Consider the following 14,679-nt stretch of genomic DNA (forward strand, 5'->3'; position numbering starts at 1 on the left):
AGGACAAGTCTCTGAATGTCCTTGAATGGCCCAGCCAGAGCCCGATCGAACAGAGACCTGAAAATAGCTGTGCAGCAAAGCTCACCATCCAACCTGACAGAGCTTGAGAGGATCTGCAGAGAGAAATGGGAGAAACACTCCAAATACAGGTGTGCCAAGCTTGTGGCGTCACACCCAAGAAGACAAGGCTGTAATTGCTGCCAAAGGTGCTTCAACAAAGTACTGAGTAAAATGTCTGAATACTTATGTAAATGTGGTATTTCTGTGTTTTATTTTTTATAATTTTGAAAACATTTAAAAAATAACTTTTTTTGCTTTGTCGTTAGAATAAAGCTGTAACATAACATGTGGAAAAAGTCAAGAGGTCTGAATACTTTTCCGAATGCTCTGTATATATAAGAATGTCTCATCTTGCTTTTGTGTAATATCAGTACAAATAATGATCCTCACACAGAGCACTGTGTGTAGGCTAAATACTTCTCCTCATATAGGACACCATTTTATTGGACATCTTTACAGCTGGGTTAATTTTAGCGTCATGCCTTAGCCATGTGGCTCAGCTGGTCATGTAGTCAGGTGATTGAAGGTATGTTGGGCTGGTGCTTGAGATGATAAATACAAAGTTGATAAATTGTGAAATGTCCCTTTAAGGGTTTATTTAGATTCCTGGGGCTAATCTCTGGGCTTATACAAACCATCATTTAATATTGGCTGCTGAATCATATCCTCCCTGACGGCAGATCTCATTGGGCTGCCTTTGGATCAAAGACTTTGTTTACATCCATAATAACAGTAGCCATTTTGTCTCCATAGGCTACATACAGCAGGACACAGGGGGCATGGCCTGGATCCATTTCTGTACCTCCTTCCCCTAGGTCCTACCCTTTTTCATGTCTACTGCTCATGTAGGTCTAGATAGGGGAAAGCAATATGGCATAACTCTGTAGCCTATGCTGAAGGCTAGGTCATCAACATATTGCAAACTATCTGTTTCCCTCAGATCTCGGAGCCAACCGGGTGAACCGGGAGAACAAAAACATCCTCCCTACATGTGACAGGAGAGTGTTGTCACATAAGTAACATATGGTACAGTTTACCAGGGACTCCTCCCATTTGCTGCCCAATAAGTAGATTAACATTGGGCTTAATGATATACTGTACGGATCTGCTGTGCTTTGAATACAGCTACATTGAATGCAACTCAAATATTTAATTGCAAAACAACATGCAAAATGTAGCAGATCCATAAAAAGGATTACATACACTCCCATCTATATGTATTTGGACAGTAAAGCTAACATTTTAAATGAGTCTTTTGGGTTATGTTTTGCCCAATAGTAAATCAATAAATATTTATCCTCATATGTGGCACCATTTCATTGGACATCTTTACACTTGATATTAGTGTCCAGACTAGAGTCACAGCTGGGTTAAGTGCAGCGTCATGTTGTCAGGTAAATGAGGGAAGGAGGAAAAGAGGGGAGGAGGGGAAGAAGAGAGGAGGGGGTAAGAAGAGAGGAGGGGTAAGAAGTCTGGGGGTTGATTTGTTTGATTTGTTTGTTTGAGAGGATTTCAAAATATCAGATCCAAATAAAGGATTAGATACACTCCCCTCCATAAGTATTTGGACAGTGAAGCTAACACTTTAAATTAGTCTCTATACTCCAGCATTTTGGATTTGAGATCAAATGTTTCATATGAGGCGACAGTACAGAACGTCATTTTTTTCTTCATACATATCTGTTTTACTGTTTAGCAATGAAGGCACTTAAAAAGTTTAGTTTTGGTCCCATATTTCTTGCACGTAATGACTACTCAATCTTGTGACTCTACAAACTTGTTGGACGCATTTGCAGTTTGTTTTGGTTGTATTTGGGTTATGTTTTGCCCGATAGTAACTGAATGGTGAATGATGACTGGAGTAATAAGATGTTTCTGAACACTTCTAAATTAATCCTGATAATGCCATGATTAACAAAAATCATGAATCACAAGCTTGATTTAGTTATTGCATGCAAGGAATATGGGACCAAATATTTAACTTTGACTACTTTAATACACTATAAGTGAATTTGTCCAAATACTTATGACTTCTTCAAATGGGGGAACAAGACACATAAAGTGCTTTCATTTCTAAATGGTAAAACAGATATGTATGAAAATTCCCTAAAATAAAAGGTTACATTCTGAAGTGTCGCCTAATATGACACATTCTACCTAAAATGCTAGAGTATAGAGCCCCCCAAAAATGTGTATGCTTCATTGTCGGAATACATATGGAGGAGACTGTATAGTGGCCCTTTGCCTCTGTATCAACAGCTTTATAGTCCATCTGGATGGAAGTACTGCTCCTCACACCACACTCATGCTAAAACAGAGCCTCTTATCTAGCACCACAGGGGGACAATCTGGCAACCCATTCCAGCACGGGGCCCAAAAATAAGGCTCTCACCCTTCCCAACTACAGGGTCAGGCAGTAAGACAGCTGCTGGGTGTCAAAAGGCACTTCCTTTCCTCTTTGGACCCATATTCATGAAGCATCACAGAGTAGGAGTGCTGATCTAGGATCAGGGCCCGAGTCCAGTGGTGGAAAAGGTACCCAATTGTCATACTTGAGTGAAGATACCTTCATAGAAAATGACTCAAGTAAAAGTGAAAGTCACCCAGTAAAAGTCTAAAAATATTTGGTATAAATATACTTAAGTATCAAAAGTAAATGCAATTGTTAAACTATACTTAAATATCAAAAGTAAAAGTCAAATAATTTCACATTCCTTATATTAAGCAAACCAGATAGATAACACACTTGTTTTTAACATTTTCGGATAGCCAGGGGCATGCGCCAACCCTCAGACATAATTTACAAACAAATGATTTGTGTTTCGTGAGTCCGCCAGATAAGAGGCAGTAGGGATATTCTCTTGATTAGTGCATGAAATTGACCATTTTCTTGTCCTGCTAATCATTCAAAATGTAACGAGTGCTTTTGGGTGTCAAGGAAAATGTATGGAGTAATAAGTACACAATTTTCTTTAGGAATGTATAGTGAAGTAAAAGTAAAAATAGTCAAAAATATTAATAGTAAAGCACAGATACCCCATAAAACTACCAAAAAGTACTTTATACCACTGCCCGTATCCACAAAGCACCTCAGAATAGGAGTGTTGATCAATAAAATTAATTATCTAAACCCTTACTCTGAGATGCTTTGTGAATACAGTCGCTAATACTTACAGTATATGGCATCATTTTTTCTATGCTAAAAGTAGAAATATTAACAAACTACTGTATAGTCAGTCACAATTGTAGCAGTATTGGTTTACAAACCTCTTTTTGCACAAATCGACAATATTCCCAATTTGTTTTGGTCGTGCCAGTTATATGAAATATAATCTCAGTCAATGCACCGATACTGGCCTAGCCTCTACCTTTGCCGATCTGAAAGTATTCAATAGCCATCAGCAATATGGTAGGAGCTTCATCTATTTCTCTTGTAGGCTGGTTTGTCTTTCTGACTATATTTGTTAACACAATGGACACCAGCCCTGGTTCTGGAGAACTATATGGGTGTATTGTGTATGGTTACTCAGACTTTTGTTCTAACCTAGCTCTAAAACTAATTTTGGTCATACCCAGTGACTCTAGTCCTTCCCATATCAGAGGACAGGAAAACGAACCAAACTGGGATCCAGTTGAAATAGCTGAATGATTATGACTAAGTGGAACAAATGTGGCTTTGTTGGTTTAGCCTACATTGTTCAGTGAAACTGCTGAATCTTTATGGACCTAAAAACAAACTAGCTGTTTCAAAAACTTACGGCAGACCCTGTTTCAAAAAAGCTGTTTTATAATAGCTGTGACTCATTATTGACATACTGTATATACCGAGTGGCCTCTGAGAGCAGCATTATAGGATATGAACACAACATACTGTACTCTCAGATTAGCTGTTGAGCCTTTGGGCATTAGAGAGTCCACACTTTAGTCCTACAGTATGTACTGTATGGATCTGTCTGTCTGTGAGTGTGTGTGTGTGTGTGTGTGTGTGTGTGTGTGTATGTCAAATCTATGTACAATATGTAGAGCTATATGAAGTAGAGGAGCAGATGTTTCAGATTATCCTCAACCCCCTACCCAGCAGGTACAAAATTGGCCATATTATTTGGTTCAACATCAACAGTCCTGAGAAAGACATCCGAGCTTGTTTGTAACCTGGGTAGTTTTGTCACATGTTCAGAAGCTCATGATGATTCAAAACATAATTCTTATGATTGTTAACATGATCCTTCCTCAACAGGTTTAGGACCAAGGTGGTACGTGACTGTGACTTTGAAACTCTTGAAATGGTTAGCTAGTTATTATGTCCAGCAGTTTCCCTGAACAATGTGGGCTAATTCAATGAAGCCACTAAAATACAAATATTATCATCATTATCATTCAGCCATTTCAGCTGAATCTGAACTACACTTCAGTTTGGTTAGTAGTCTTCCAGTTCTCTGATCTGGGAAGAAGATTCTACCCAAGTAGAGTCACTATGACCCAGGAACAGTTGAGGCCAGTGTAGGGTCATATTCATTAGTGCACACCACATCAAAATGTTTGCAACGGAAAAAGAAAACAATCATTTAGGCCCGTTTGCTTCTGTTTGGTTCCTAGTGAACACGACCCAGATAGGAAGGGGAGAATAGCCTGAGCATGGCCTCCCCATTGCCTGAGCTATTATTGCATCTCACCAACTACACTCACTATGACCCAGGCCAGGAAGAAAACACACAGACGGTGACCTGGGAGGCTGAAGAGTCATGTAGGTGGACTAATAACCAATCCAGAAAAACAGCTTCTTTGATGACAATATCAAGACCAGGTCATAAAAGACTTCCAAGCACCCTGTGAACACCAACATTCTCTGATCAGTGCCAGATGTCCTCCTTAAAAACGATGCGCACGTGGAAATCTAGAACTTTGATACTTTAAGTGCCGACTTCACTTTCCATTCTTACTCACGATAATTTCAGGTTGCACTTTACTAAGTTAATATAATCATATTTACCAACTTGGTTTATTCAAAAAAGGTACAGATCCACTTAAATACACATTCTGGCAATATACACACACACAAATCTGAAGGTACACACGCACAGAAAGAGTCACGTTCTGTTTCTTTAAGTGAGATTATAAATGGTCCCCTTTGAGGACTGGCACGAAGGGAGCATGCAGTGGGGGTGTGCTGGCTGTGAGCGCTGAGTGAGCCTTAAGAGGCTTTGGGTAACTAATGCCTGAGGAGAGGCAGCAACACTGAGCCCTGGGCCAGCTAAGCCCTCAGCCCTGACCAACCAACTGCTTTTCTTTACTTTATTTACTTCCTTACTTACCACTCAAGACACTCGGGTTCTCCTGTCTCCTCGCTTTTTCCCTCTTTCCTTGTCCCTCGCTCTTCCACTCTGGTAAGTCCAGGTAACTGGTAACAGCCAGGTAGCAGGTGAATTGACGGAAAGGTGTAAAGAAGCAGGATGAACAAAAGAAAATCTCTCTCTCACTCTTTCCACTTGCTGCGGTCTCTGTCCCTTTTTGTCCTCTCTCTCTCTCACATGCTCTGCCCCTCCTCTTCTTCTTTCTTTCTCTCTAAGGTACCTGTTGCTGCCTGGCGTTCAGTAGAGGAGTGACTACAGCCTCTCTCTCTCGATCTCTCATTCATCATTCAGTCAGTCCGCTGATCCCTATTAGCAGGGAGGCAGGTTACGTGCGCCACACAGCCACAGTGACCAGCCACTTGGAGGGGGAGGGAGGAAGGGGGAGGAGGAGGGGGACTGAGAGGTCATGGGGTGGCAGGTGGTGCCGGACTGGTCAGGGCCTGCACCTATTGTCCCACAAAAAATGTAAACATTGTACTGTAATATTTATGCACGAGAAGGAGGAGGGTTAACACAGTTGTGTAATCCCACCAGGCCTATGAATAGGGTATATTTGGGGACTATGTGTATGTGGCAGGTGATGATGCCATGTGAAGACTGAAGGTCTTGTTCTAAAACAGTAGCTTAACTAAAGTCAAATCAAAATGTATTGATCACGTACAAAGTTTAGCACATGGTGTAGGAGATGGTGTAGCAGATGCAGCGAAATGTTTATGTAACTAGTACACTCCCCTCTGTATATAGGACAGTGAAGCTAACATTTGTACATTTGGCTCTATACTCCAGCATCAAATGAGGCGACAGGGCAGAATGTCACCTTTTATTTGAGGGTATTTCATACGTATCTGTTTTACCGTTTAGAAATAAATGCACTTTATGTATCTAATATTATTATTATTATATTATAGTCCTCCCAATTGAATACGTTTTTTTCTTCATATGTATTTGGACAAATTCACTCATAGTATTAAAGAGGTCAAAAGTTGAGTATTTGGTCCCATATTCCTAGCACACAATTGTGTTATGGTTAATGTTTTGCCCAATAGGAACTGAATAGTGAATAATCTATTGTGTCACTTTTATTGTACATTAGAATACAAGGTGTTTCTGAACAGTTCTAAATGAACTTGGATACTACCGTGATTATGGATGATCATTAATTAATCATGTATAATGATGAGTGAGTGATAGCGTCACTGTTCAAATAAATACGGAGGGGAGTGTAACTGTATAACGAGACAGACAACTACACCAGGGTTGGGGTCAATTCAATTTCCATTTAGGAAGTAAACTGAATTACTTTTACTTCCTGAATTGACTGAATTAAAATGGAATTGATCCCAAACCTGGACCACACATTGGCAGACATTTCTGACAGATCAAATTGAAAAGCAATAAGGTTTCATCTTTTATTTGAAAGTCATGCCACAAGTTGACATAAAATACAAAATGAAAATAAATAATTTCCAGATCACTGTAAAATAACTATAAAATAACCACAGTGTAACTGAGAATCAAATCGAACAAACGCATACGGTAACAAAAAAAGACACACAGACAAGCATACAGTACATAAGATACAGCCTTTCGATATCTAGCTATTAGTAAACATATAAGCGTAGAGAACACAAGGTTAAGTGGATATATAAAATTAGCAAGAGTACAAAATATTGATAATAAAAGACACTTGTTATAAAGACCATAGTATCTTCTATAAGTTTCACCATGCAGTATATTCTAGTCTCAAATTAATAAACATTGGCAGAAAAGTACAAGAGAATCACAAGCTCATTTGTCAAACGCATCAGACTCCATATTGGAAAACATGGCCGCCAATGATAAGAACACAGGTGTCACTTGTCTTGGTAAATTTGAGTCAGCAATGTCATACAGTATACATTATGCTATCGTAAAGATGATGTAACACCTGGCACAACCGTTAATGAAGTTTCATGACCAATGTCCTTAACATGCAGCAGTATGCAGGCAAACGAGCTCAAGGCAGCTCCAAGGCTAGCTAAACGAGCTAACCTATGTAAATCATTGCACCATGTTGACGTATGTGTTCAACTGAAACATATAAAGTACTGTTTTGCCATTACACAGGCTTTAATAAAAACACAAAATCAAAATAAATCGTGAACACACAAAGACTCTGCAATCATACGTTTTCGGTATTCCTCACATTTTTCAGGTTGTCCATGTCCAACAATGATGAAACGTTGTTTGTTTTAAAACGTAACTAGATAAGTATCCATCTTACAAGTATTGTCACGGAATATTGCCTTAAATGTCTCTCAACTATTATGCTCTTACCTCTGAAATAAATGTCTGGAATATATTGTACAATCCCTCCCAACTGGGATATCCCTATTGTGATTGTGGATTGGGTGCTTGTCTTTAAACTCAGAGTTTACAGCCCGCTAGGGACTTAGCACTACTTCCAAGTTTATCAAACTGGTGTCAGAAGTGGGATAGTGCTCATGGCCTTCGAAACGTTGTCCTGTAAGACGCAGACCTTGTGATAGTGCAGAAGGGGACATGTTTTCTGAAATGGAAGGAGTAGTGTAATGATCCTATCCTTAACATGTGATATTGTTATTGGGTTCGGTGATAGGGTGTTCGTGTTCGTCACAATATATCTACATCTGTCACAGTAGTGGACAAACACTTTGGTTGCTGCCACTTTCATATACAGTATACACTGTTTAGAATGCTAAATTCAAATGTTCAGAATCTGTCAAATACATGCAATTATGCAAAATAAGCTGCATCAAAGTAGTAATAATGTTTACAACACTTTGAATAAAAATATATTATCTTTGAAAATCAAACTGTGTGAGCTGATTTGAAGTCGTTTGCTACATGGTGTTATTGGCTTGATATAAAACTGGCCAAAGTTCTGAATGTTCTGATGTGTTTTTTGTACTTAAAACATTTGGCATGGGCCATCAGAAAACCCATACAACAATGCTAACCAGGCAACCAGATCAGTGAATTGACACTCCGCCCACCCAGGGTAAACCAATTGTACCTTGAGTGACTGTTGCTTTTGGCAAATTATAAGAATGCAATGAGATCACAAACATCATACATTTTTGTCAAAGACACAAAATAAAGCATATTGGAAAGTAAAAGGTCTGAAAAGTCTCACAATGTTGAACTAGCTACATGTACGTCCACCAGTGTAGCAAACAAAGTTCATTTACAGTAGAACTCTAAGCAACAAAACACATCTCTACAGTACAACAGTCTTTTTCCTCAGTTCTATTTTGGCACATATGTGGCACATACTTCACATGAGTTAAAACGACCAGCAATGGTCTACCCTATGTGATACAACCCCTTGGTCCTGGGGCCTATAATGGTTCGGATATGGTCAGAACAGAACTTGCAATACAGCATTAGCTGATGATAGGGACTTGGGTTAATTAGCCAACTTCAGACATTGTTTGTGCACAACAATGTTGTGAAACTGAGTTTTACAAATAACCAAAATGGCTGCTGCTGCCAACTTGCCCACCACTGGTGCCCCTGATTCGAGTAGAACCGAGTGCCAGTCTGGCTGAATGGGCACACGTTGCCACATCGTGGCAACAGCCAACTAACCATTCCCCTTTTGGCACGAAAACCTCTCCTTCCCCTACCATGAAAGACTAATCTACTTGGCTTGGCACAATGTCTTTTAACCCTGCCACACATGCATCTGCTCTATGGCACTCTATCACTGTTACCTCTACCTCTCTCTACCATGATATACCGTCCATAGCATTAGACTCTCTGTAACACATTACTTAAAGAGGCTGTACAGAACGTTGACCTCTAGGGGGGATCTTGAGTCAAAAAGCATCCCCTAAATGGAAGAAATATTGCCCAGAAATGACCTCATCAGACCGAGAGGAACACACCACTCCCACACCCATGAGGGAAAGCATATTTTTAGGCTAAAACTAAGGGGTGTTTGGTTTCATGAGTTAAGAAATGGATTGTGATATCATTAAAATTGATTATCTATTGATTGATTGCTAACAATAAAGCCAAACTTTGAGGGAAACAATAAGAAATTCAACTTCCATACAGCCTCGTCATGCATTATAACATGGTTATAATGCATTGTAACACTTGTCATAAGCATCTATAATGTCTTGTTAGTATCATCTCAAAATTATCCTGAATAAATTACAGTCAATATGAGTACCTTGAAAATGTCCTTCATAGAAACATAATCTATTTTAAGCCTTATATAACAAGAAATTATAAACTAAAAGATTCATAGCGCTTATAACAAGTAATAAAGTATTATACCTGTCAAATGTAATTAAACCTATCATACCACTACCCAATGTTTTTTAAACAACCACCTGTCTATCTGCCTTAGTCTGCAACTCAACACAATAGAAGGACATATGTCACACAGCATTTAAATAGCGCTTTCGTCATTTGAACTTACAAATGATCATTAATACTAAAAGCTTATATCATCATGAATGGTGGGTGTCACTGATTAGTACCTGTAAAGGGACCATTTCAAACCTCTTGATATGATTCTGATATGATGTGCAATAGTGTAAACATGCTGATTCTTACAATACCGTTTGTTTCCCACATTGAAGAAAGAATAAAGAAGTATAGAATAGTAACAATAGAAGAACAATACAAGGACATGGACATATGATTAAAGACATATGATTAAAAACAATCTAAGACACCTTCATTATACTGAATAAAAATATAAACGTAACATGTAAAAATAAAAGATCCCAGAAATGTTCCAAGCTTATTTCTCTCAAATTGTGTGCACAAATTTGTTTACATCCCTGTTAGTGAGCATTTCTCCTTTGCCCAGATAATCCATCCACCTGACAGGTGTGGCATATCAAGAAGCTGATTAAACAGCATGATCATTACACAGGTGAAACTTGTGCTTGGGACAATAAAAGGCCACTCTAAAATGTGAAGTTTTGTCACACAACACAATGCCACAGATGTCTCAAGTTTTAAGGGAGCGTACAATTGGTATGCTGACTGCAGGAATGTTCCCTAGAGATGTTGCCAGAGAATTTAATATTAATTTCTCAACCATAAGCCTCCTCCAATATCGTTTTAGAGAATTTGGCAGTACGTCCAACCTGCAACACAACCACAGACCACGTGTACACCAGCCCAGGACCTCCTGGCTTCTTCACCTGCGAGATCGTCTGAGACCAGTCACCCAGACAGCTGATGAAACTGAGGAGTATTTCTGTCTGTAATAAAGCCCTTTTGTGGACTCCCCAGTGGGTGGGCCTGGCTCCTAAGTGGATGGGCCTATGCCCTCCCAGGCGCACCAATGGCTGCGTCCCTGCAAAGATGTGAACTCCCTAGATTAGGGCCTAATTAATGTATTTAAATTAGTGGAGGCTGGTGGGAGGAGCTATAGGAGGACGGGCTCCTATAGAATAAATGGAACGGTATCAAACACATCAAACATATGGAAACCACATGTTTGACTCCATTTCATTCATTCCATTTCAATGTGTCCGTCCTCGTATAGCTCCCTCCACCAGCCTCCAATGATTTAAGTTGACTGATTTCCTTATATGAACTGTAACTCAGTAAAATCGTTGAAATTATTGCATTTTGCGTTTATATTTTTGTTCAGTATAATTAAACAAATGTGACAATAAAAGTTTTGAAAAATGTACAAATGCCATTGTTGTTCAAGTAATGAAAAAAAGGCGCTGGAAAAAACACAAGTAAACAAGTAAAAGGGCTTGATGGTTTGATAAACAGAGAGATTGGTTGATGCTCTCCGCATTACATTCAAAAAAGAAATGTCTTGGGAATGATTCACAACTGATCTGTCGTTGTTTCTTGACTGATCCTCTCGACGATGCTGTAAACAATAAATGATTTTAAAAAGACGTACACAGACATACTATCAGATCCTGCTCTCCAAAAGTCTCTGCAATCATATAACACTTTTGAAAAGATACTCAACATGACAACATAGCGTATGGGGCTTGCATCTCTTTTATCTCCAATGCTTGCCACTGTCAAAGATTGAGATAATTAGCCTGTGGAAAGCAGGTCAAAAGAGCGCGACATGACCTACATGAGAAGATATGCTAACTGTTTGTACTAGTGATGGTTCTGTATGAAGACAGTCTCTCTCAGTCTTGGCAAGACAAAAAGCCACACTTTTCAAACTACCATTTCAAATAGCACTGAGTTTACAGTGATGCTAATCCAAAATGTCTGTGTTTCTTTCTGGAACAGTATAGAATCATAACAGAGTCAGAGCCAGGACCAAGGCTATGGCACAGGTTGTTTTTGGCAGGAGTCGACAGACGGATTTCCTCCCGCTCTTCTCTCCGTCCTTCGCTCTCTCTCTTCTTCCACTCATCCCTATATCCAGCCAAGCCCGTGAGCCCGTCAGAACTAAGTGAGGTGCATGATGTGTCCAAAGGCACAGACATAACACACGTATAAATGTATGTTCGCAAACATGCACACCCAACCCACACTCACCCCCCCCCCCTCCACACACACACACAACTGATTTATGCAGACAGAGGGACAACAGCTACTGTTTCTTGGGTCACATGATTCAAAGGCCCACAAGTCGAAAGCCCAGGTCACATGACAGGAGTCCCTGGACTCAGGAAGTGTCAGGCAGTGGCGTTGCCATAGAGAAGACCGATTGACGTGGCACAGTGGCGACTGGCGCCGGCAAGAGAGAGAGAGAGAAGGGAAAGCCTGATCTGTCTTTGGTCCCGTAAAGCACTTGATTATGGCAGGCGGAGCTCCACAGCTAAGCTACGTGTGTGTGTGTGTGTGTGTGTGTGTGTGTGTGTGTGTGTGTGTGTGTGTGTGTGTGTGTGTGTGTGTGTGCAATGCAGGCAGTCTTTTTTAGCCATGCTAAACTCGATATCGTCCATGGCAACCGGCAGAAGCGTAGTCCGAGGGGAGTGGGAGGAGGAAAGGGGGATGGATGGGATGGAAGGAGGCAAGGCTACACTCACATAAACACCAGCAGCCCCCCCACGGGAGGTCATCGGTGCTTTTGGCGTCACTTTCTTGGTAGTTGGCTTGTTTTGTGGGGACTATAGAAAGTGGATGATAGACAGAGGTTGCATCCCGAATGACACCCAGTCACTGATGGAAGAAACAGTAACGGCTGATAATATGGTCTTTCTGGGACTACAATGGGGCTGCGACATCAGTCAAGAGACAGAGTAAAAAACACTCAGCGAATAGGATGGATAGAGGGTCCCAGTATACCACCCAATACCATGACCCCCTCCCACCCGACATATGGCTGGTCCTAAAAAGACACAGGGTCCTAAAGAGACCCACTCAGCCTTAAGGCGATGCATAGCCCTTAGTGACACTGGGGAGTGCAGGCGCATGTTAAAAGGAATGTGTGTGTGGGAGAGTTGAAGGCATGTAGAGAGATAGGACTGTGTGGTTGTTTCTGAAATCTGTCTTGTCTACTACTTACTAAAACTAAATACTGTGTGCTAATCATGCTACAATACTATTAAGAATGTACTGTTTAGTATATGTATGCAGTAAGGAACATATCAGCATACTAGACTCACCCACACTGAGAATGCGTCATCTAATCAGTTAGTTCCCGCTATTCGTTCATTTTGGTACAGCCTGTCCTCTTTTCTGATGAATAGATTATTATCAGCTGTTGTCAATCACACGTGTGTCTGAAGTTATGCTTCTCTGCCTCAATAGTGTGCAGCAAATTATACTAGATGACAAAATGAAATCAGTATGGCATCCTGGCAATTAAAGCACACTAAGTTTTAAAGCATACTGTTTGTCAAATACTATGAAACTTTCTATTTTCGCATACTCAGCCTACTATTTAGAATGCAAGTACAGGTATTCAGACACGGCCTGTGTGTGTGTGTGTGTGTGTGTGTGTGTGTGTGTGTGAGAGAGAGAAAGAGGGGGGAGAGAGCAAGAGAGAGAGAGCGAGAGAGAGAGCGAGAGAGAGAGAGAGAGAAAGAGAAAGAGAAAAAAAGACACCAAGCTGTGTCTGTATATGTTTAGGGGAGCCCCGGGTCAGGTGGAGCTAGATCCCAGGGTTAACAGGTTAATTGCCATGCTTGGTTTAGTGGTGGGGTGGGGAGGGGAGGGGGAGGCAAAGGGTTGCCATGACGACAAAGGTCAAAGGTAAAGCTCCGACATTCCATGGCGAGAGCGGAGACGGAAGGGACGTCATATGTTGATGAGTGTGGTGCAGGTGATGAGGCGCACGGTGACTGTGCCTGGGAGGTCGTTGTCTTGGCGATTGCCCTTGTCGCGCAGGTGGAGCGTGTGCTGCACCTGCCGGTCGTTCGGGTCACTGGACAGGGTCACCTGACCCAGGAAGGTATCCACAATCACATTCTTATTGTAGATCTATTATGGTATGGCCCAAATGTAGAGGGGAAAGAGAGGGGGATTTGAAAGAGAACAAAGAGAAAGAGAGAGAGAGCATAGGAAAACAGTGATACAAAAAAAAGTTTGAACAAAACAGATTCAAGAGATAGAGGGATACATACAGTGCCTTGCGAAAGTATTCGGCCCCCTTGAACTTTGCGACCTTTTGCCACATTTCAGGCTTCAAACATAAAGATATAAAACTGTATTTTTTTGTGAAGAATCAACAACAAGTGGGACACAATCATGAAGTGGAACGATATTTATTGGATATTTCAAACTTTTTTAACAAATCAAAAGTTAATACTTTGTAGCGCCGCCTTTTGCTGCGATTACAGCTGTAAGTCGCTTGGGGTATGTCTCTATCAGTTTTGCACATCGAGAGACTGACATTTTTTCCCATTCCTCCTTGCTAAACAGCTCGAGCTCAGTGAGGTTGGATGGAGAGCATTTGTGAACAGCAGTTTTCAGTTCTTTCCACAGATTCTCGATTGGATTCAGGTCTGGACTTTGACTTGGCCATTCTAACACCTGGATATGTTTATTCCATTGTAGATTTTGCTTTATGTTTTGGATCATTGTCTTGTTGGAAGACAAATCTCCGTCCCAGTCTCAGGTCTTTTGCAGACTCCATCAGGTTTTCTTCCAGAATGGTCCTGTATTTGGCTCCATCCATCTTCCCATCAATTTTAACCATCTTCCCTGTCCCTGCTGAAGAAAAGCAGGCCCAAACCATGATGCTGCCACCACCATGTTTGACAGTGGGGATGGTGTGTTCAGGGTGATGAGCTGTGTTGCTTTTACGCCAAACATAACGTTTTGCATTGTTGCCAAAAAGTTCAATTTT

The 14,679-nt window shown here is 40.7% G+C and overlaps 2 protein-coding genes across 5 annotated transcripts in view; both read right to left on the reverse strand.

Moving 5' to 3' along the window:
* Window positions 1-5,658, reverse strand: part of LOC115136052 (unconventional myosin-VIIa-like) — a 96,803-nt gene extending 91,145 nt beyond the window's left edge. For all 4 annotated transcript variants that reach the window (XM_029671420.2, XM_029671419.2, XM_029671418.2 and 1 more), the window contains exon 1: window positions 5,373-5,658. The gene's annotated coding sequence lies outside the window, so the exon portion shown is untranslated. The remainder of the gene's footprint in view (window positions 1-5,372) is intronic.
* Window positions 5,659-6,806: 1,148 nt separating this feature from the next.
* The window catches only part of LOC115136054 (calpain-5-like), a 75,853-nt gene continuing 67,980 nt past the window's right edge, over window positions 6,807-14,679 (reverse strand). Inside the window, exon 13 of the mRNA XM_029671424.2 lies at window positions 6,807-13,811. Within this exon, the coding sequence (XP_029527284.2) occupies window positions 13,629-13,811 (183 nt within the window). The 3' untranslated portion in view covers window positions 6,807-13,628. The remainder of the gene's footprint in view (window positions 13,812-14,679) is intronic.

The sequence above is a fragment of the Oncorhynchus nerka genome, linkage group LG10 (assembly GCF_034236695.1).
Source record: "Oncorhynchus nerka isolate Pitt River linkage group LG10, Oner_Uvic_2.0, whole genome shotgun sequence".
In the NCBI taxonomy this organism is placed as follows: Eukaryota; Metazoa; Chordata; class Actinopteri; order Salmoniformes; family Salmonidae; genus Oncorhynchus; species Oncorhynchus nerka.